Below are 24,927 nucleotides of genomic sequence, written 5' to 3'. Positions count from 1 at the left end.
ATGTTTCTAACGCATAATCAGCTAATCAAGTTTCAGATGGAAGTTGATTATTTTGTATGAAGAGGTATTGTCAGAAATTTGATTAAAATTAGATGCAAAGGTATTCTCAAATATCTTTAAATTGCATTGAGAAAAAAATACTGATATTTGGGACTAATTAAAGCACCCTTCTAATTATGTATCAGGCTCAGCAGACTGACTAGTATTGCTTATTCTGCATGCCTAATCTGCTCACATTGATTTCATGCCCTGGGCCTAACACTCATCTCTCTCTATATCCATCTAATTATTTTCTTGAAACATCATTTTTCTACCTCTAGTTCCATTTATAAGCAGGCTAAAAATCATTGTCTCATCACTGAATTTGCACACATCCATACAAGGCTTTATCATATTGTCCTTTTGTTATTGTTGTTTTTATTTTGTTAACTTGACACAAGCTACAGTCATTTGGGAAGAGGGAACCTCAACTGAGAAAATGACCCCACTATATTGGTCTGTGACCAAGTCTGTAGAGCATTTTCTTGATTGATGGTTGGTGTGGGAAGGTCCACCTTACTGTAAACAGTAATACTCTGGGCTGGTGGCCATGGATACTATAAGAAGGCAGGCTAATCAAGTCATAAGCAGCAAGCCAGTACACAATATTCCTCCATAGCTTGTCTTTTTGTTCCTGCTGAGAGTTCTTGGACAAACTTATCTCATTGATGGAAGGCTGTAAGATAAATGAACTCTTTCCTCCCCAAGTTGCTTTTGGTCATGGTATTTTATCATGGCAACAGAAACTCTAAGACAATATCAATTATAAGAATCATAGAGGAGTTGAAGATAAATTTGGGGGTAAATTAAACTGCCTTGAATAAAGAAAGGAAGCACTGGAATAGGGGTATTGTTAGGATACAGATGTAACGGTTTTCTAATAATGCTACTAATCCTGTCTCATTAACATAACTCGACTTGAAATTTAATTTTGCATCAATAAATCAAACTGTAATAGTTCTCATGTACTATATGTTTTAAAGTAAATGCACTTTGTAGAGTATGCACATTTAACATAAGTCACTGTGGAGTAAGCACACCATTTTTTTAAGAATATAATGTGTCCTAATTGACTGTAATCAGCATGCTGGATAATAAAACTCTGGAACTATTCCTCCTAGCAACTGCAATTTTATATACTTGAGCAACATTTCTGCACTCCAGCTCTGGTAATCTTCATTCCATTTTAGAAATAAAATTTGGAGGCTCCATTTGTAAGATCATGTGGTGATTATCTTCTTGTATCTGGCCTATTTAACTTGGAAGATGTCCCCAGTTTCATTCATGATCTCACAAATATGATTTTTATGGCATTACAGCATTTCAATCATCCATTGTTGATCTCAGTCTTCACTACTGTAGGTAGTGTTACAGTGAGTGTAGGTATATATTTATTCCATTAACATATTGAATTCATTGCTTTGGCTAAATATTCAGTAAAGGCACTGTTGATAAATCTTATTTTTATGTATTTAGGAATCTCAATGCTGTTTTCCAGATTGGCTGTACAATTTATATTCCTATGCACAGTGCATAAATATTCCCTTTCTCTACATCTTTATCAGCACTTATTATTACAGAAGAACTAAGTGACTGGTAAAATGTCCTATGTTGTTGGATTGCACTATATGAAAGAGTTAAGATGGCAATACTAAACATATATATAATATGTCAGCTCAATTCATTTAAAATCCTATATTTCTATAGAAATTACTAACCTGATTCTAAAATTCATTTTTTTAACTGTAAGGATACCAAATATCCAAAGGAATTATTAAAGAAATTGACTAAGTGGTTTTAAAACTTCCTACAAAGGTAAAGCAATCAACATGGTGTGGTTCTGTCTATGTAGACAGACATGCACAGCCCAACTTGAGTGAACAACTGTAATGAACCTTTACACTTGTGCTAAAAATGATTCTTGGCAAGAATACCAAGACAACCCAGTGGAAGAAAAAAGTTTTTTTCAATAAATGGTCTCAAACAACAAAGTATTAAAAGAGTTACGTTGGACCACCATCCTGTGTCACACACACAAATTAATCCAAACTAAATCAAGGCATAAAGGTAAACCAGAAACTATGTAACTTTTAATGACAGCATATTAGATACTGGCTTCACAGAAATGACAATGAAAGCACAAGTAAAAGGAAAAACGATTTTTCAAAAGTTAAAAAAAAAAAAACTCCATTCTTCAAATGCCATCAGCACAGTATGATGGTGACATTATGGTGGGGAAAATGTTTACCAATCATAAATCCGATGAGACTTAACAGGAAGACAAGAATGCCTATGTAACCCAGTTTTCAAGAACAACCTTTTCGAAAGGGTAAAGACATAGACACAGCTCAAAAGGAAATACACAAATAGCCAATAAGCACATGAAGAGATGCTCAGTATCAACGGCCATTAGAGAGATGCCATCACAAGATGCTGCTTCACAATAACTCGGACAGCTAGCCAGATAGCGGGGAAGGTAACAAGTGTTGGCAGGGAAGTGGAAGAACTGAAGCTTCTAGGTGACATACTGCTGGAGAATGTTAAAGCAGTGCAGTCACTTTGGAAAACAGTCTGTCAGTATCCATATGACTCAGCACCTAAAACCCTGTATGTACTATATCTGAGAGTCCAATAAAACACTTGGCACATGTATTTTCACAGCAGCATTGTTTATAATGGTGGAAAAAGTGGAAATAGTCCAAATGTCCAGCAACTGATGGATGGATAAATGTGCTATTATCCATAAATAGTGTGGTAATTGCCACTAAAAAGAATTAAGTGCTGACACATACTACAGCATGGATGAACCTTGAAAACATGCTCAGTGAAAGAAGCTAGTAACAGGGTCACATTGCAGGAGTGACTCCTTCCTATAACTGAAAAAACCAGGTAAACCTACAGAGACTAAAAGTAGATTATATTTGCATAGAGCTGAGGGTTTGGGAGGGAATGCAAAGTGACTGGCAATGTACACAGTTTATTTGCAGAGTGAAAAAACTGTTCTTGACTTGATTCTGACAGTAACTTTACAACTCTGAAAATCTTGAAAACACTCAACTGTACAGAAATAGATGGATAATATAGTATGTTAATTATATTCATATATATATATATATATATATATATATATATATATATTTTACCAAATTTGATTTAGGAATTTATGAATGCTTTTTTCTCTGAATTCTTTCTCCAGGGGATTTCTTTCATATTTTTCAGCTTATAATTCTTGCCATTATAGTATCCTATCACAGGTGCAATATGATAATACCTTAATAATATTTTTAGCCATCTGATTTAAGGCAAGAACACAAAAGAGAAACACCCACACATCTAAGTCATCTAAGTGTGCTACCTTAGCATCTTCTACCTAAAAACACTAGTGAGATCTGAATATAAAAACTAGACAGTAAAGTATTACTTTATTTTTCAAATAATTTAAAGGAAGGAAAAAACTGGGTTTAGGTACTTAAATACTAAAATTCAATACCTACACAAATATACATACATATAACTAAAAATAATACTAATTTTTAGTAACAGCTTATTTTTTACATACCAATATTTTGCCACTCTCAACATTATTTAGTAAAAATAAGAATTAGAGATTTTTAAGACTATACTTACATATTAACATTAATATTTTAAGACTTTTTAATTTTAAAATCTAAAATGTTAAGGCATATTTAAATTTAGTAGAAATGTATGAACATACCTCCCATCTAGAGCTGGGTACTTGTAAACCCCATTTTCAAGTGCTTCAAGTAGCTGTGCACCTGTTACTCTAATAACCAAAACTGGGTCCACAATGGGGAGTATAGCCACAAGGTCATGTAGAGTGAACTTCCCTGGTGGATGTATTCTATCAGATCTGAGAGTGCCTACAATGATGGAAAATGGGGAAAATGTGTTTTAGTTTTCTCCGTGACACAGTACTTTGATGACACAATGTTACATTTAAACTCAGAACCTTACATCCCCAGGACAAAAGGCCCTAATCAGGCTTCCAATGTCTTCCTCAAATGTACTTCCAGCTTAATTTTATATGTAACATATTCATTTCAGAAGATTTTATTCCATGTCAATTCCCATGTTCTTAAGTACTAGGTTGTAATATTACAAATGGGAAGCCATTACTCTCTTCCTACATCCACAGAACCAGGCCTATGAATTCCAGATCAGATCTTCACAGGCAGAAACGACAAATAAATCCACCTTGGAAAATGATTTCATGGACGATTCTAAACCACTCATATGTCAGGTTAAGAGCATTTGTGTCTTCCATGAAAAAAAAAAAAACAGAATTCTAAGAAGTTTATCATTAGGTTGTTAAGTAGTGTTACATTTGTAAACTTTGAGGAGCAGAAGGCAGAAGCTGAAACTAGGGACAAAACCCAAGGCCTGGCACACACCAGGACAGAGATGTCCACTGAGTGATATCTCCACTCCACAGTCTAACCTGAGGAAGCAATCAGGGCCCAATCTCTATACCCAGACAATGCCTGAAGCTCTTGGTTACAGCATATGAACTAAAGTTGTTTTTAGAGAAGGATTGCTTTTAATTTTCTACAATGACTCAAAATCTTTAAACTCTAAGTCTACCAACTTCAGACAAAAATGGTGAGACTAAGAGCCAGTCCCCTTATTAAAGAGGTAGGAAGGCAAGACTTGGCAGAGCAAGGGCTTCAGATGAGAGACATCAACCTATTGCTTTTCATTTAGTCAGAGCTTAACACCACAAGGTTTAAGACAGATGAGTGACAGCACTATCTTCATAGAGATCTCATTGGCAAGTCAAAAATGTACAGACCTGATGATTTGAGTTTCAAATAAACTGAACCCCAGTAACTGAACTCATGAAATTAATAAAGTAGAGCTTCACAAATCTTAAAAATACCTACTATTACTACAAGTTCTGGATACCTGATTTTAGTCATTTCATGTCCCTTTAACACTGAAATCACCTGAATTAAGCAGTGCCACCTCAGCATGTGTGGCCTCTAACATTGCATTCGTCACCAGATTTCCAAGATTGCTCTCACATCTTCTTACAGTAATTTCACGGCCATCTAATTCCATATCGATTGGGCAGAGAACTTCTTCTAACATATACTAAAAGAAGAAAAGTAGCTATTTAAAACCAACATTCCTTGTGTTTTATTGATTTCTTAAATTAATTTTATCTACTTGATCACTTAATTTTTACCTTCAAGTTAAAAATCAACAGAACTTACTGGAACCCTTCTTTTCGGTATCTTACTACTAAAGGGATACTAAAACACTGAACACTCAACAGCCATTGACTTTTAAAGCTATGTAATAAGCCATGTTATCATACAGGTTTGAGCCCTCCATCCTAGTCTTTCAGAACCAAAAAGTCTGTTATGAAAATAGGTAATATTCACAATATCAAACTGATACAACATTAAACAATTGCTTCCAACTGAAGCAAAACAGATACCTCTAACCCTATAGAATTAGCTCAGGTGCCAAACGTTATATTAAACAATAAATCAATACATGCATAGATATCAATAGAGCATGGCTTATGCTTTATAAATTGCTCACAAAACTAACACACACACACACACACACACATCTCGGAGCATCTACATTTTGCCTAATATGCTTAGGGACCTAATAAAAGGCAATCCTTAAGTTTTTAAATACATGTACTAGTTTAAATGATCTAATGACAAAATACTTAAGATATGAAATACATATGCAGAAGAGAAAGAAGAAAAACCACATTTTCATTACAAACTGATTTGAAATTCACCCGTGCTTCTGTATTAAGCTAGTGATGAACACCAATGGCAATCTCTTTATTAAAGGCATAAATTCTTCTAGAATTTGAATACAGAAAAGCATTTTAATAATATCCATTAAAATAAACAGAAATGTTACAGTACATCTAAATTGCTTTTATTTACGAAGTCAAAATAAAATATAAATGGGATGTATAAATTTTAAAAGACAGAAAACTATCATGAATATCCACAAATCTATTGTTGGTGTTGCTCATTCACGATCACAGGCTATCATGTGATCTACAATGCTGTCTAAAATGTGATCAGCCCACACTTTGCTGGGCAACATGTGCAATACTCACCCACCTGTATGTTCTGAGTAAAATCTCTTACTATTGCTTTGATATATGAATCTTCTTCCAAATAACTCACAACATCCACTTTCTCAAATACATATTGGAAAGAGGCATCAAACAGCCGTATATTTATTTTTGTCAGATTTTTAAAATCAGATCCACTTTTGACAATCCAAGTCTCATTCACTCTCCTGATCCCGTATTCATGGTCATGGCCTCCCAGAATCAAATCGAGCCCTTCTGCTCGCTGGGCAAGCCTCGTGTCATTTCCCCACTTCATATGTGTCATTGCAATCACAAGATCGGCTCCTTCTTCTCTTAGTTCCACTGCTAGCTCATTAGCAGCTTCGACGTAATCTTTATAGTTCACATTAGACTTATTAACTGTAGCCAGAGTATCAAGCCAATCTTCTTCAACTAGTCCCATTAGGCCAATTTTCAGATTGTTCCAATTAACTATCTTTTTTACAGTACCATGTCCAAGAGGTTCAGAAGTAAATCTATCATGGACATTACTGAGAAACCATGTAAAGTGCATTTGTTTCATATATTCTTCCAAAATATCAACGCCAAAATCAAACTCATGGTTTCCTAAAATAAAAAATAAAAAACATAAAAGTTTACGTTTAAATCACAAAAATGTTTTTCCAGTCTCAATCATATTGCAGTTCTCCATGAGGGAACTTCCAATAGGTGCAAGACTGCATGTAAAGAGCAAGCATTTTAACATATACATGTTTACTTAGCCTGACTTTCATTCACAAATACTGAAGCCTTTGGCTATAGAATGTCTCTTAGCAATCTAGATAGCACCGTAGTCCCCAAGGAAACATTAAGTTTGGAAAAGAACCCTTGCAATATGGGGAAATGCAATGACATGACTAATGACTGCTCAATAACACACTAATTTAAAGGTTAATTTTAGTGCATATGAGCATGCAGATATACTTCATAAAAAGGCATATTTTTATTCCTAAATAAAAATTTCATAAAATTCAACCACACTATGAAAAGAGAAAAATCCTGGTATATCTCTACTGTATTTTCTAAAGTAACTATTTGTCACAAGGGTAAATAAGTAGTAACTATGACAATAAAAGCCAGGATAGGTGGTACAGGCCTAGTGCCCCAGCTATTTGGGAAGCTGAGTCAGAACACAAGTCAAAGCCTGTGTTATAAAGTAAATTCATGGCTAGTTTGGGCAATTTAGTAATACCCCATCTCAGAAACTTCATGTCCACATTTAAAAGAATGAATCTAGAAAGACTAGCCAATAATGGTGACCTCTAGGCTTGACTGAGAGACTGTGGCAACCTACACATGAGAGAGGCTACCCAATTTTTAAGGCATTCTAGAAAGGAATCTTGTGATCATAAAACAATACTATGCAAGCCACCTCTGTGGTAGGTAATCTTTGCAGTCAACCTGACTGGATTTGGAATCATTTAGGAGATGGTTAGACACACTTCTGGGCATGTCTGTAAAGCTGTTTCTAGAAATAATTAACAAAGGAGGAAGACACACCTTAAATATAAGTGTATCATATTATGTACTGGATGCCTAAATAGGGTAAAAGGTGAAGTGCTGAAGGCCCCCCTTTTGCTGCTCATCCATCTAGATTCGAACAAACAGCTTCATACTGCTGTTGCCACATAGCTGCCAACCACCATGGACTATGTCCTCTCAAAACTCCATCTTTTATGTTGCTTCTTGTCAAGTATTTGGTCACAATCACAAGAAACGTAGCTGAATCTTCATTAACAGATTTAAATGCTGAAGGGCATCCCTTCTGTGTCAGGCACTGTTCCTGGACTTAAACACAACAGATATAAAACAGACCGGCGAAGATAGTTAGTGAAGTGCATCCTCTGGGCTATTAGCATGGCCATCAAGGATATGAAGAAGAGGGAGCTTTGCATGCTGTTGGTGATAATGTGATAAGCAATGTAGATAAGCACAGTCATTACAGAAAACAGTAAGAAGGGTCATCAAGAAAGTTAAAGATAGAACAATTATTAAGACCCAGCAATTCCACTTCTAAGAATCTGTCCAAAGAAACTGAAGTAAATATGTGAAAGGGTTATCTGTTCCCCCGTGTTCATTGCAGTTTTAGACACAGTGGCAAAGATTTGGAGTCAACTTCTATGTTCATCAGTGGAAAGGCTTTTTTTAAGTCTATTTGTGTACAATGGATTATTACTCAGCCTTTAAAAAGAATGAATTTCTGTGCTTCCAGAAAGCATAAGCAAGTTGACAGGATATTCTAAGTAGAATGTCTGTTATAGAAGGACTGATGAATACACTTATTCAAATGTGAGATCTTTAGACCTGGATTTATTTGAGCACTGAACAGAATTATAGTTATACCCAAGACTGGGGTAAGGAAAGACTATAGAACTGGGAGTTGTCAAAAACAAGAGAACCAAGTTACAACTAAACAGAAAAGCTGTGCACATGTGAACTCTAGTCAAATAGATGACAGGAGGACATTTCAGATCAATGACACCAAAAATACTGAGTGAAATAAAGAATATATCAGTTCATTCTAACATTTACTCTATTGTATATTTATGTCACACTATATATTAATTTATAACATCACATACTCATATTTGTAAGTAATTATAACACCAATTAAAATGCTAATTTAAAATTTAAAAGTAAATAAAACATATAGTGTAACAATAGCTCTTTCTGGCAGCCACCTGAGTTCCACCACCAAATTAGGGCCCTCAAATAACACACAGAGATTAATATTACTTACAATGCTGCTGGCCAATGACTAAGATTTCTTATTTGCTAGCTCAGTCTTAATTATCAACCATAACTACTAATCTATATATTTTTATAAGGCCTTATCTTACCAAGGATGCCAGCCTCACTGTCCTATCTTCCTGGGATCACATGGCGACTCCACCTCTTTACTACATTTCCCAGAATCCTCCTTGACTCCTAGCCCCACCTATCTTGCTTCCTTATTGGCCAACAGTGCTTTATTTATCAACCAATAAGACAAACATATATACAGAAGGACTTCACCCATCAATATAGTAATTTTATTCCAAATATATTATAATCACTGTTTTTATGATCAGAACACTAAAACTAATTAGATTTTAGCATTTGTTTTACCTTTAATTTTGTACATCAGACTTCTAATGCAGCTGAAGACTATACTTCAATATTGATACAAACCAAGGTATAACTAAGATATATATGACCTCAGCTACAATTTTAAAAGATAAGAACCTGCTTTTACTTATTTGTCTTCTGTTTTTCTAACTTTATTTATGTGTTTTTATTTCATTTATGTAATGTATATGTATGTTTGTACCACACCATGAAGGCCAGAAGAATGTGATGTAACAAGAAGAAAAAGAAACAATAACTGACATTCATATTTGTTAGGACATACAACATAACCTTGGACAAAACTCTAAAAAGTGCAAATTACTAAGGGCTATGAGAACTAGGCAGAAGGGGCCAATCACAGATAAGAAATGCTTTGCTCTACAATGAACTGTTTTGGTTATTAAGCATGATGACTATATCACCTGAACACATATTTATAAATATCATAATTTTATTATAGGGTATTTTAATGAGATGGTGTAGTATGCACCTTTGGCAGACCTCTCCCCAGATTCACTCTCCTCTTTCTCTACCCTGCTCTGGCTTTGGATATTTCATTAGTTGGACTCCATTAGCTGATTCCTTCTGCTGGCTTCCTATTGGACTAAACCAATGGTAGATACAGGCAGGAAGCAAGAGAACTGGTTGGAATGTAGAATAAAGTCAAGGTATTTATCGCTCAGATATCTCCTATTTTAAAGGTCACTGTGGATTGGCTATGTGCTGTGCTGTATCCATGTATCCATCCTACCAGCTGACCTCCCCATGGGACTTGCCCCTTACCTTTTCAGGCCTCATTACACTGTCCTCAATAATAAATAACACTAATAGATATATGCAGCTACACATGTAATTTCTATAACCACATTTTGAAAGGAAAGCAAGAAAAAAATTACATTCTTGTTTTCATTCTGTCTTAAAATTCCAGTGTGTAAATGGAATTTCAACACATCTCAGTTTGTAGCAGCCACTTTTAAGTGTTCAAAACTATCTTATCCCCCCTTAAGTACTTTCTTCTTTTCCTCATATCTTTAAAGTCCTTTTATTACACTGTCCCTAAATTTCTCACATGAATGTGTGATCTATTTCATGTAAGAATAAAACTCATGAGTTCGAGGCCAGCCTGGTCTCCAGAGACAGTGCCAGGATAGGATCCAAAGCTACACAGAAAAACCCTGTCTCGAAAAACCAAGAAAAAAAAAAGACTAAAACTCACATACTTTAGAAAATGATCAAGAAAAAGTGATATGCAGAGTAGGATAGTTATGATGTGATCATAACTACATGAAAAAATTGACTTGAAAGAAATAAGAAAGAAATACCACAAAAGGTGAGCCTAGATGATGATGTTTACTTAGTTTTGTTTTTGTTTTAGCAGGTGTTTTGGCTGGTTAGTTAGTTGGTTTTGGTTTTTCAAGACAGGGTTTCTCTGTGTAATCCTGGCTGTCCTGGAATTCACTCTGTAGACCAGGTTTGCGAACTCAGAGATTAGTTATTAACTTGTCATAGTCTAGTGTCATCTAAGAAGACAGTCTCCAAGTCCATCTGAGGATGGGGAGATCAGATTGGCTGGAGATACGACTGTGGGGAACTGTTTTGATTGTTCATCGATATAGAAGGATCCAGTCCACTGGGGAAGCATTAGGAACTGGGTCCTGGGTTGTATAGCAAAGCTAGTAATGACTGTGCAGTGTTTCTCCACAGTCTCTGTCTCACTTTCTGGCTTGAATTCCTGCCATGACTTCCCCCAGTGATGGACTATAACCTAAAAGAATAAACAAAGTAAATCCCTTCCTCCCCTCCCATGTTGTTTTTGGTCAATGTTTTATCACAGCAACAGAATAAAGCTACAATAAATGAAATTATGATTACTTTCTATTTCTTTAAAAAATATAGTTCCAAAATTGTATTAAAAGACTTTTAAAATGTCAAAATGACAAAAATGGGGTATATCAGCAAAACTGATTAGTCAAATACATCCAACAGGTATTGGCTGCTTCCTCTCACTTTCTTTGAATAGAACCCACTTTTCAGCAAGGGTTGAAAGGGAGAAGGACCTCAAAAGAAATGTGAAGTCAACCAAATGGAGGATTTTTGGTCTAAACAGGATGGCAAATCAACTCACTGATTGGTTCATAATTTAATAGCAGAAGAGGAACTGCAGCCAGGTTCCATCTGTGATGGCAAACAGTCTATCAAGATGCAGAAAGTTCTTTCCAGATCCAAGAGTGACCATAACCCTCTAGATAGTCTATGGCAAGACATCCAAAATGTTCCAGAACCTTCTGAAAGAACACCAGCAGCTAGGGACTAAGGGCTATAATATGTAAGCCTGGAGATGATATTGCACATTAAACCACAAACAGGAAATCTCCACATTCCTCAGTCAAAGGTGCTGCTGCACTTTTTCATCAACAGTGTTCTCCTTTTTTATAACAAAGTAATGAGAAAAAGTTAGGATTTGTGGTCCAATCCAGTGTATAGAACTAAACCGACTAACCAAATACATACCGAGTTTAAACACAGAACATTTCTAGAATCCTGAAATATTCCTCAGTTATGTGCATGTGAAACAAGGAACACAAGGACACTGACTAACTCTTAGAGTTGGTTTTTCCTGTTTCTTTATGTTCTCTGTCACAGAGAAGCAAAGACCACTAGGATATAGTACGGCAGGATGCAAATACTGACGTCCTTCCTGTATGCTTTGTCCTTTTACCAGCTGGCCCCACCATCCTACCCATTCTCACAATAAATATCCCTACAGCATTCTAATATCCTAGGTCAACCTTTCCACACTCGGAGTTTTATTATAAAAAAAATAATTGAAACCACCTGAATTATAATAATAAATTTGTTTAAAAAAGCAATATACATTAAATGGGACACTTTGAAACTACCAATATTACATAACTAAAATATCATTCACAGCAATGTAACTGAATGTAGTGACCCTGAACTGAACATTTAAATTGTAAAATGACAAATTTATTATGTATATTTTATCATGATAAAAAGACATGAGAAAATGTTCATAATACATGCTTTACTTTTTAAAGTAAAAATATTACAATGTTTACCAGTTGGGGGAGTGCTTAAAAACTGTGAATAATTTCATTGATTCACGGTGTAAAATCTAGAAAAACTCACATACGAAAGAAAAAAATCTCTTCTACCATGCAAACATCCAAATAAAACCACAACAGCTACTGCATATTCCCCAAATGTGATAGTAGTCATAAAGATGGAATCCTGTAAATCTCAGCCCCTGTTGAAGCTCTCTAATTATCTCCCTAACATGAGCAATTAATGTCCAAAATATTACCAAAATGGTGCCCTCCCACTTTACTAGCAGTTGGAACTGTCAGTATTCAGGCATCTGTACTGGCCTGTCCTTGGGGTACTGACAGGATACGCCCTCAGCTGCAGCCACTAAGAGCACCACCTGTGCACATTCACTATGTTCCCTTTTAAAAGAGCCCTTCCTACCTCCCATCTCTCTCTCTCTCTCTCTCTCTCTCTCTCTCTCTCTCTCTCTCTCTCTCTCTCTTTCCCCCTCTCCCTCTCTCCCTCTCTCTCTCCTTCATCCTCTCCCTCTTCCTCTCCTTCTTCCTCTCTCTCTGCTCTTCTTTCCTCTCTCCTGTGGCTCTTGTTCCCAGAGGCCGGTATCCCTCCTCCCCTTTCCCTTTTATGATCCCTTTCCCTAATGAAGAAACACCTCTGCTTGAACCCTGTCTGCAGGACATCTTTTTCTTAAGCACTGCTTTTCTTAAATTACAACAGGAACACCTTTTTTTTCTTACCTCGTGTGGTAGTTTGAATATACATGGCCCAAATAAGCTCGTAGGGAGTGGCACTATTAGGAGATGTGGCTTGTTGGAGGAAGTGTGTTACTGTGGGGCAGGCTTTGTTTGAGGTTTCCTATGCTGAGGATACTGCCCAATGTCTCAGTAGACTTCCTGTTGCCTGCAAGATGTAGGGCTCTCATCTACTTCTACAGCACCATGTCTGGCTGCATGATACCATATTCCCCACCATGATGATAATGGACTAAACCTCTGAACTGTAAGTTACCAACTCATTTAAATGTTTGCCTTTATAAGAGTTGCTGTGGTCATGGTGTCTCTTCCCAGAAATAGAAACTCTAAGATACCTAGGATCGGTTCATCTTAAGAATCAAACAGCTAAAATGCTGACTGTGGGCCTCATGTGCATGGTTCCTATCTTCTCCTATCTTCATCACAAATGTTCTTTGATGGTGTATCATTTTTCCAATTTTATATCTAAAAAGACATGAGAGATCAGTCACTTTATTTTGTTAATATTGTTGCAATGTTGTTTTTAGTTTGGAGCCTTTGTGGGGGTCAGTGTGGTAGTGAGATAGGGACTCACTCCATAATCCAGAATGGCTAGGAACTCAACTATGTAACCCCAACTTACCTCAGAATTGTAGTAATCCTCCTGCCTCAGTATCCTGAGTGTTGGGATTATAGAGTAAACCACCAAGCCCAGCAGTCACTTTCTTTTTCATCACTCAATGACATTGTGGAGAACTGCAATTCAGACCCAGGCCCAGCTAACTTCAAAGCCCTAGTCTTAATTCCTCTAGTGACATGTCTTTTTTTTTTTTGCACAGGCATAACTAAAAATATCACTACATGAAGTCAAATTTTAGTTGAGTACAAATTCTCAAGTTCACTGTACAATCCTGATACTTGCTTCTGAGTACCTATAAGCTGATGAATAGGATTATTTAACTATAATTATTTAGTATCAAATAATCTAGTTTAATGTAAAGTACTTTATAAACTTCAAATAATAAAATGTATTACTTACCAAAAACTGCAAAATGTACTCCCAACTCATTCAATATAGGAATCATGTGCTTTCCTTTTGTCACAGTACTTAAGACTGAAGGATTTAAGCAGTCACCACTGAAAATCAAGAGCGGATTCAGGATACTGAACTTTTTCACAGCTGTTGCAAACCTGAGGGAACAGTGTCTTGTGTTATTATTAGTGCCTTTATGAGACACAAAGAAATGTATTAAATAGCAGTATGACTTTTCCTTCAAATCAGAAAAACTACAAGAATCACAGAAACATGTTTTCAGTAAGATCGCTTCCCATAGCCAACATAGCTCACTAGCACATCTAGGCTTCCCCCCTTAAATCACATTTTTATTTAAATGAAAAATGTTCTAAACCATAGGGGATATCCTCAAAATATAATGTGAAATTATTTTAAAGAAAACACTTTGAAACATATCAAAATATTGAAACTATTCCAGAAAATACAAATTATTTTTAATGATTTATTATTATTATTATTATTATTATTATTATTATTATTATATTTGTTGTTGTTGTTGTTTATGTCCTGACTGAAGTATCCCCTCCCTTCTCTCCACCCAGTCCCTACTCCTACCTCCCCTCTAACGCCCCCTCCCAAAATCCACTCCTCCTCCATTTCTATTCATAAAAGGGCAGGCCTCCCATGGATATCAACCAAACATTTCTATATCTGTTTTGTTTCAGGATTATTGTTATAGCAACTTGTTTTCTCCTGAGTGAAAATTGAGCCCTGAAAAGAAAGATACTAGTAAAGGAGACCTTTGAATAAAGTTGGAGGAGATACTCATTCCAAAAGATATACAAAGTACTGCTTAAAAACATAAGAAATATGACAAAGCAGCAACATGACTCTTGAAAATGATCACAGTTTGTAAATTAACTGAATCCAAGCATAGAATAATAAATAATGTGTCAATGAATTTAAAAGTCTAAATTTAAAAATGGTAACTGACCTCAACAAGGACTTAAATAAACTGATAAAGTGAACAAGTCTATCTTTAAAAAAACAAAGAGTTGAGAAAAGCAACCTGTTGGATGAGCTACTCAACAACTTGCATAAGAAATTCAACAGACCACCTCACTCTTGGTTCCCCCTCTACCCTGCCCTCTGCTGAGATGAGTGTTGGCTCTGCCCCTACCCCAACTCCCACCATCACCCCATCCTTGTATCTTTCTGGGCCTGCTCCTGGCATAGAGTGGACCTGCACAGAAAGGGAGGACCTCCCTGAGTCTGGAAACACATCACTCTTGTTTCCCCCTCCACCCTGCACTCTGCTGAATGAGGAGAATACCAGGAGAGGCCAGACCCTCAGGAGCTGCAGACACTGAAGTCTTGGCCCACATATGCCACCAGGTGACAAGAAGAGATAAAGAGATGCCACCTGCCCCCACTAGAAGAAGAGATGGGAAGACGACAGAATAAGAACACACTCAACAACAGAAAGAACAACATGACACCACCAGAATCTAGGGACTCCACAATAGCAAGACCTGAAAAGCATAACACAGAGGAAGAAGAGACAGAGCTTAGAAACTACTTTATGAAGATGATAGAGACCCTTAAAGAGGAAATGAGAAAATCCCTTAAAGAAATAGAAGAAAAAACAAACAAAAAATTCAAGATATAAATAAATCTCATAAAGAATCTAAAGAAAACCAAGGGAAAAAAAAAAAACAACCAAACAAGTGAAGGAAGCGATCAAAACAGTTCAAGGCATGAAAGCTGAAACAGAAACAATAAAGAAAACACAGAATGAGGGGATGCTGGAAATAGAAAGGCTGGATAAACAATCAGGAACTAAGGATGTGAGTATAACCAATAGAATAGAAGAGATGGAAGAGAGAATCTCAGGTGTTGAAGAGTCACCAAAGGATATACAGTCATCGACCAAAGAAAACCTCAAGTCCAACAAATCCCTAACACAAAATATCCAGCAAATATGGGACACCGTGAAAAGGTCAAATCTAAGAATAAAAGGTATAGAAGAAGGTGAAGAAATACACCTCAAGGGTACAGAAAACATATTCAACAAAATCATAGGAGAAAACTTCCCCAACATACAGAATGATATGCCTATGAAAGTACAAGAAGCTTACAGAACAACAAATAGACAGGACCACAAAAAGAAATCCCCTTGCCACATAATAGTCAAAACACCAAACTTACAGAACAAAGAAAAAATATTAAGAGCAGCAAAGGAAAAAGGCCAAGTAACATATAAAGGCAGACCTATCAGAATTGTACCTGACTTCTCAATGGAAACTTTGAAAGCCAGAAGGTCCTGGATAAATGTCCTACAAACGCTGAGGGAGCATGGATGCCAACCCAGACTACTGTACCCAGCAAAGCTTTCAATCACTATAGATGGAGAAAACAGGATATTCCATGACGAAACCAGACTTAAACAATACATATCCTCAAATCCAGCCCTACAGAAAGTACTGAAAGGAAAACTCCAATCCAATGAAGATAACTACACTCACAAAAATATAGCCTATAGATAATCCCACTTTACCAAACACTAAAAAGAAAAAAAAAGGGGAAATCCACACAATAACACCACCAACAATAAATCCAAAGCAAAGAACAATCAACAACCAATGATTATTAATATCCCTCAATGTCAATGCTCTTAACTTGCTGATAAAAAGATACAGGCTAACAGAATGGATATGAAGACAGAATCCATCCTTTTGCTATATACAAGAAACACACTTCAATTTCACCTACAGACATTACCTCAAAGTAAAGGGTTGTGAAAAGATTTTGCAATCAAATGGAACCAAGAAACAAGCTGGTGTGGCAATCCTAATATCTAACAAATTAGACTTTAAACTAAAATCAATCAGAAGAGATGAAGAAAGGCATTCCATACTCATCACAGGAAAAGTCCATCAAGATGAAGTCTCAATCCTGAATATCTATGCCCCAATTATGAAAGCACTCACATTTGTAAAAGAAACATTACTAAAGCTCAAACCACACATAAAACCCCACACAATTATACTAGAAGACTTCAACACCCCACTCTCAACACTGGACAGGACCACCAGACAGAAACTTAACAAAGAAATAAAGTATCTAACAGAAGTTATGACCCAACTGGGATTAACAAACATCAATAGAACATTCCATCCAAACACAAAAGAATATACCTTCTTCTCAGCGCCCATGGAACCTTTTCTAAAATTGACGACATACTTGGCAACATAGCAAACCTTCACAGATACAAAAAAAAAAATACAACTACCCCCTGTATCTTATCAGACCACCATGTGTTAAAGTTAGAATTCAACAACAATGCAAATTGCAGAAATCCTACAAACACATGGAAATTGAATGATGCACAATTGCACCATTTCTGGGTCAAGGAAAAAAAAATACAAAGAGAAATTAAAGACTTCCTAGAATTTAAGGAGAATGAAGACACAACATATCAAAAGTTACGGGACACTTTGAAAGCAGGGCTAAGAGGAAAGCTCATAGCACTAGATGCCCACATGAAGAAACTGGAGAATAGTCACACTAGAGAATTGACAGCACAACTGAAAGCTCTAGAACAAAAAGAAGCAAACTCACCCTGGAGGAGTAGATGCCAGGAAATAATCAAACTGAGGGCTGAAATCAATAAAGCAGAAACTAGAAAAGCATTACAAAGAATCAGTGAAACAAAGAGTTGGTTCTTCGAGAAAATCAACAAGATACACAAACCTCTATCCAAACTAACAAAATACAGAGAGAGAACATGCTAATTAACAGAATCAAAAATGAAAAGGGGGCTATAACAACAGACACCAAGGAAATCCAGGGAATCATCAGGTCACACTTTAAAAACCTGTACTCCACCAAATTCGAAAATATAAAGGAAATGGACAATTTTCTGGATAGATATCACCTACAAAAATTAAATCAAGAAAAGATAGCAATTTAAATAGTCCTATAACACCTAATGAAATAGAAGCAGTCGTCAAAAGTCTCCCCCCCCCAAAAAAAGCCCAGTGTCAGATGGCTTCACTGCAGAATTCTACCAGGAATTCAAAGAAGAGATAATACCAGTACTCCTCAAATTGTTCCACACAATAGAAACAGAAGGGACATTGCCAAACTGTTTTTATGAGGCTACAATTAACTTGATACACAAGACACATGAAGATACAACTAAAAATGAGAACTACAGACCAATATTCCTCATGAACATGGATGCAAAAATACTCAATAAAACACTGGAAAATTGAATCCAATAACACATCAGAAAAATCATCTACCATGATCAAGTAGGCTTCATCCCAGGGATGGAAGGATGGTTCAACATATGAAAATCCATCAATGCAATCCACCATATAAACAAACTGAAAAAGAAAAACCACATGATCATCTCACTAGATGCTGAAAAGCTTTTAACAAAATCCAACAGCCTTTCATGATAAAAGCAAGATATAGCAAACCAACAGCCAACATCAAACTACATGGAGAGAAACTCAAAGAGATTCCTCTAAAATCAGGGACAAGACAAGGCTGCCCACTCTCTTCTGTATCTCTTCATTATTGTACTTGAAGTTCTAGCTAGAGCAATAAGACAAGAAAAGGAGATCAAGGGGAAACAAATGGGAAAAGAAGTCAAACTTTCACTATTTGCAGATGATAAGATAGTCTATGTAAGTGACTGGAAAAATTCTACCAGGGAACTCCTACAGCTGATAAACACCTTCAGCAAAGTGGCAAGATACAAAATTAACTCAAAAAAATCAGTAGCCCTACTATATACAGATGATAAATGCAATGAGAAAGAAATCAGAGAAACATCACCTTTCACAATATCCACAAACAAAATAAAATATCTTGGGGTAAGGCTAACCAAAAAAGTGAAAGACCAGTAGAGTAAGAACTTTGAGTCTTTAAAGAAAGAAATTAAAGAAGATACCAAAAATGGAAAGATCTCCCATGCTCTTTGATAGGTAGGATCAACATACTAAAAATGGCAATGTTGCCAAAAATAATCTATAGATTCAACGCGATCCCCATCAAAATCCCTTCTTCATAGATCTTGAAAGAACAATACTCAACTTTATGTGGAAAAACAAAAAACCCAGGATAGCCATAAATAACCCTGTACAATAAAAGATCTTCTGGAGCATCACCATCCCTGACTTCAAGCTCTATTATAGAGCCATAGTCCTGAAAACAGCTTGGCATTGGCACAAAAGTAGACAGATAGACCAATGGAATCAAATTGAAAACCCTGATATTAACCCATACACCTACAAACACCTGATTTTTGAAAAAGAAGTTAAATTTATACAGTGGAAAAAAGAAAGCATCCTCAACAAATGGTGCTAGCATAACTGGATTCGTACATGTAGAAGACTGTAGATAGATTCATATCTATCACCATGCACAAAACTTAAGTCCAAATGGATCAAAGACCTCAACATAAATCCAGCCACACTGAACCTCTTAGAAGAGAAAGTGGAATGTACCCTTGAACGAATTGCTACGAGAGACTGCTTCCTGAAGGTAACACCAGTAGCACAGACATTGAGAATAACAATTAATAAATAGGACCTCCTGAAATTGAGAAGCTTCTGTAAGGCAAACGACACAGTCAGCAAGACAAAACAACAGCCCACAGAATGGGAAAAGATATTCACCAACCCCACATCTGACAGAGGGATGATATCCAAAATATACAATGGACTCAAGAAGTTAGCCACCAAAACACCAAACAATGAAATGAAAAAGTGGGATGCAGAAATAGAGGAATCTAAAATGGCTGAAAGACACTTAAGAAAGTGCTCAACATCCTTAGCCATCAGGGAAATGCAAATCAAAATAACTCTGAGATACCATCTTACACCAGCCAGAATGGCTAAAATCAAAACCACCAATGACAATCTATGCTGGAGAGGATGTAGAGATAAAGGAACACTCCTCCATTGCTGGTAAGAGTGCAAACTTGTAAGACCACTTTGGAAATCAGTATGGCAGTTTCTCCGGGAAATGGGAATCAGTCTACCTCAAGATCCAGCAATTCCTCTCTTGGGCATATACCCAAAGAATGCACATTCATACAACAAGGACATATGTTCAACTATGTTCATAGCAGCATTGTTTCTAATAGCCAGAACCTGGAAACAACCTAGATGCCCCTCAACTGAATAGTGGATAGACAAAATGTTGTACATTTACACAATGGAGTACTACTCAGCAGAAAAAAAAGCAATGGAATCTTGAAATTCACAAGCAAATGGATGGAATTAGAAGAAACCATCCTAAGTGATGTAACCCAGTCACAAAAAGACAAACATGGTATGTTCTCATTCTTTATGAATTATAGACATAGAGCAAAGGATTCCCACCCTATAATCCACATCACCACAGGAACTAAGAAACAAGGAGGACTCTAAGGAGAAGAATGCATGACCCCCGGGAGAAGGAGAAGGGGACTATATCTCCTGAGCTAATTGAGAGCATTGGGGTAGGGGAGAGGGATGGGGAGAAGAGAGGGAGAAGAGGAGGGTAGAGGAGGAGATGAGGGATCAGGAAATTTGAGTCGGGGGAAGAATAGAGGAGAGCAGGATGAGAGATTCCATAATAGAGGGAGCCATTATAGGTTCGAGGAGAGATCTGAAACTAGGGAGATTTCCAGAGATCTACAAGGATGACACCAACTGGCAATCTAAGCAATAGTGGAGAGGCTACCTTAAATGCCCTTCCCCAATAATGAGGCTGATGACTACCTTATATGTCATTCTACAGCCTCCATCCAGTGGCTGATGGAAGCAGAGGCAGACACCCACAGGTAAACACTGAACTGCACTCTGGAACCCAGTTGCAGATAGAGAGGAGTGATGAGTAAAGAGGTCAAGACTGGCCTGGTGAAACCCACAATAACAGCTGACCTGAACAAGGGGGAATGCATGGACCTCAGACTAATGGCTGGGAGGCCAGCATGGGACTGATCCAGACCTGTTAAAGTGGATATCATTGAGGAGGCCTGGACACTCTATGGGGCCTCTGGCCAGTGTTTATCCCTTGTGTAGGAAAGGACTTTGGGAGCCTATTTCATGTGGAGGGATGCTCTCACAGCCAGGACACATGGGGGAAGGCCTAGCCCCTGCCCAGGATGATATGACAGACTTTGGGGATCCCCATGGAGGGCCTTGCCCTCCCTGGGGAGCAGTGGGGGAATGGGGTGGGGGGGTGGGGGGTGGGGAGTAGAGGAGGGAGAAGGGATTGACATGTGAAGCAGGCTTGTTTCTAATTTGAACTAATAAAAATTTTTCTTGGGAAAAAAGAAATTCAACAGTCATAGGACAGAAGCAGAAATAAGGAATCAGAATAAGGTTAAGGGTTTCTTACAGTCAGGAGAAATTAAGAGACCAAACACACAATTATATAATGTTATAAATGGTCATAAAATAAGGAGAAAATGCTAAAAACTTACTCGATGAAATCAGAGCAGAACATTTTCCAGCTCTAGGTAATCAAATGGACATTCAAGTACACCAGGAAAACAGGCAGGCTCAGAACAGAAGTTTTCCATGTGCTATGATACCTAAGTGCCAAGAGTACAGAACAAAGAAATGATATTAAAAGCTTAAAACAGAAGTGCCAAGTTTCTTAAAAAATATGCAAACCACTGAGAATAACAACAGATCAATCAGAAGAAACACTAAAGAACAAGAAAACATGGGCTGTAGTATTTCAAACCCTGAAATAAAATATCTACCTACAAAGGCTACCCTATCAAAATTATCCTTTAATACTGAAAGAGAAATAAAGAACTTCCACAATAAACATAAACTAAAGTAATCCATGACCCCTAAGCCTGGACTGCACAGCATTCCCAAAGAAATAACAGACAGAGAAGAGGAAGAAAGACATACAGAACCATGAGATCTTGAGACAGAATACATCACATAAGGAGGAATATAAATAAATGGAAAGAATAAAATTATTAACTCAGTAAACTACCAAATCTCTGAGATCAAAGGAAAAGTTGCCAGTTACTTACCAACATTAAATATGATCAGTCTTAAATCTCCAGTTAAGATTCAGACTGTACAAATAAATCTAAAATAAGATACAACCATTTCTTGTCTACAAAAAATTCATTTTATAGGCAAAACACAGAAACAGAATGAAAGTGAAAAGCTAGAAAACAACATTCCAATAAATGGAATCTAAACAAGTAAGAGTAGCAGCACTGTGATCTGACAAAGCAGATTGTGAGCCAGAATTCATCAGAAGGACTAAATATGGTCACCACTCATCAATAAGTGGAACTATTAATACATCAAGAAGATATAACAATTATAAACATGTGCTGAATGTTGATGTGTCCAATTTTTAAAAACAAACACTATTAGATATAAATGGACAGATCCAAATATAGCAAAGGTGGCTGACATCAATATCTACTCTAATTAACAGATCATTCAGACTAAAATAAAGAGGGTGAGGAGATAACTCATTGGGTAATGGGCTTGCTGCAAAGGCATAAGGACCTTATCACCTACTGAAAACTAAGCATAGTGTGTATCTGTAACCCAGAATTGGAGGTACAGAAACAGGGTGATTCTGGGAGTTTGCTGGCCAGCCAGTCTGAATGAAAGGACAGATGAGTGTTTAGTAAAAAACCCTGTCTCAAAAAATAAGGTGGAGAGTGATCAAAAATGACACCAACTCTACATCTGGCTGCATGCATGCATATAACCCCCATACACACATGTGAATACATAAATACAACACACACACACACACACACACACACACACACACACACACACACAATGTATTAAAAGTGAAATAAAAACTTCAGAGTTAAAATCTCATCACAAATCAAATGGACATAAGAGGTATCTACAGAATCCTCCAGCTGTTACAGATTCTTATCAAAAGCCCATGGAACTCTCTCTAAAATAAGTAACATTTTATGCCTTAAAGCAAGTCTTAACAAATACAAAAATATAAATAAATTATAAATCTGGAGTAAGTCAAAACACTATGCATTAAATGATGCATTTTGAAATGGTGAAGAGGTCACTGGAGATATCAAGACAAAGTTGGTTCTTTAAAAGTGAAAAGGTCAATGCTCTAGTGAAAAGAGTGTGAAGGATCCAAATTAATAAAATCTGAGATGAAAGAGAAGATTTATAACACATACCACTGAAATACAGAAATCATTAGGGATTATGATGAAACAATACTCAAATAAATTGGAAAACCCAGAAGAAATGAATAAATTTTTTAGACATAGATGACCTACTAAAATCAAGCCATGCAGCAAGACAGGTCTATAGTAAGCAGTGATACTGAAGGCAGTGAAAAAGTTTATCTTAACAAAAAAGCCAAGGGCTAGATAGACAGACTGCTGAATTCTATCAGATATTTAAAGAACAACAAGATCTGAAATTCTTCTACCAAATAAAAAATGGATGCTTGTAAGCTTCACTCACAGTCAGCATTATCTATCAAAACATCTGGTAAGTCCACAAAAACAGAAAGGCATAGACAGAAATGTTCCTGATAACTACAGATGAGAAAGAATTTAAATTACTTGCAAGTCTAGTTCAACAGCACATTAAAGAGATTATATACACCATGATCAAATTGGTTTCATACCAGGGATGCAAGTGGAGATAATGTAAGAGACAGAGAGTGGGGAGTACTGTTGTCACAAAGTGACTGTTAAGAGCAGGGCCTTTGGGCAATAATTAGTCCAGGACGGAGCCCTTCTGTGAAAGGCTGTGTCTGGACAAGACAGGGATGTTATGCATATCAACTCACTCCTTATTTTAGATGAAGTGCTTTCTGTTCTATGCTAGTATCATATTATTTTATTACTATGGCTTCATAATTAATATTGATATGGAATGGTGATCCATTTACCACTGTTCTTTTTGCTCAGGATCATTTTGGCTCTCCGGGGTCTTTCATGATTCCATATGAATTTTAGGACAGTTCGTTTCTATCTCTATGAAGACTGACATGGCATTTTAATTGGGATTGTACTAAATCTGTAAATGGCTTTTGGTAGCATGGTCATTTTCACAATATTGATTCTACCAATCCATGAGCATGAGCTGCCTTTCCATTTTCTAACATATTTATTTTTCTTCAGGTTTAAGGATTTCACTGTAGAAGTCTTTCACCTCATTTGGTTATGTTTATTACAAATTATTTTCATTGAGGCTATTATGAATGGGAGGGTGTCCATGGTCTCCATTTCTGTACATTTCTTGGTAGTATATAGAAAAGCTATTGATTTGTGCAAGTTGATTCTGTTTCCACCCATGTTGCTAAATTAATCATTTCTAGTTTGCTGATAATAATTTTTGGGATCTTTTATACATAATAGCATGACATCTGTAAATAGGAATAGCATAACTTCTTTCCCTATTTGTGTCTCTTTAATTTCCTTCTCTTGCCTTATTGCTCCAGCTAGCACTTCAAACACACCATTGCAAAGAAGTGGTAACAGTGGACAGCCCTGTCTCATTCCTGATTTTGGTGGGGTTGTTGCAAGTTTTTCTCCACTTATGATGATGCTGGCTGTTGTCTTCCCAGATACAGTTTTTATTATGTTGTGGTATCTTCATCCTAGTCCTACTCTTTCATGGACTTTATCATGAAGTCATGCTGGAATTTTTCAAAGATTTTTTTCTTCATCTATTTGGAAATTTGTGATTTTTATAAGTATGACAGTTTATGTCACTTATTATATTTATTGACTAGTGTATGTTGAACCATGCCTGCATCTCAGAGATAAAGTTAACTTGATCATTGTGAATAAT

General features: G+C 36.6%; 1 protein-coding gene across 1 annotated transcript in view; it reads right to left on the bottom strand.

Moving 5' to 3' along the window:
- Window positions 1-24,927, bottom strand: part of LOC100753248 (snake venom 5'-nucleotidase) — a 42,067-nt gene that overhangs the window by 7,029 nt on the left and 10,111 nt on the right. The window contains exons 2-5 of the mRNA XM_035439135.1: window positions 14,114-14,265; window positions 6,156-6,736; window positions 5,004-5,151; window positions 3,755-3,920 (exon numbers count right to left, since the gene is read on the bottom strand). Coding sequence (XP_035295026.1) covers window positions 3,755-3,920; window positions 5,004-5,151; window positions 6,156-6,736; window positions 14,114-14,265 — 1,047 coding nt within the window. The remainder of the gene's footprint in view (window positions 1-3,754; window positions 3,921-5,003; window positions 5,152-6,155; window positions 6,737-14,113; window positions 14,266-24,927) is intronic.

The sequence above is a fragment of the Cricetulus griseus genome, chromosome 2 (genome assembly GCF_003668045.3).
Source record: "Cricetulus griseus strain 17A/GY chromosome 2, alternate assembly CriGri-PICRH-1.0, whole genome shotgun sequence".
NCBI classification, from domain to species: domain Eukaryota; kingdom Metazoa; phylum Chordata; class Mammalia; order Rodentia; family Cricetidae; genus Cricetulus; species Cricetulus griseus.
Note: the sequence above shows the minus strand (reverse complement) of the source record. Positions and strands in the feature narration are given on the sequence as shown.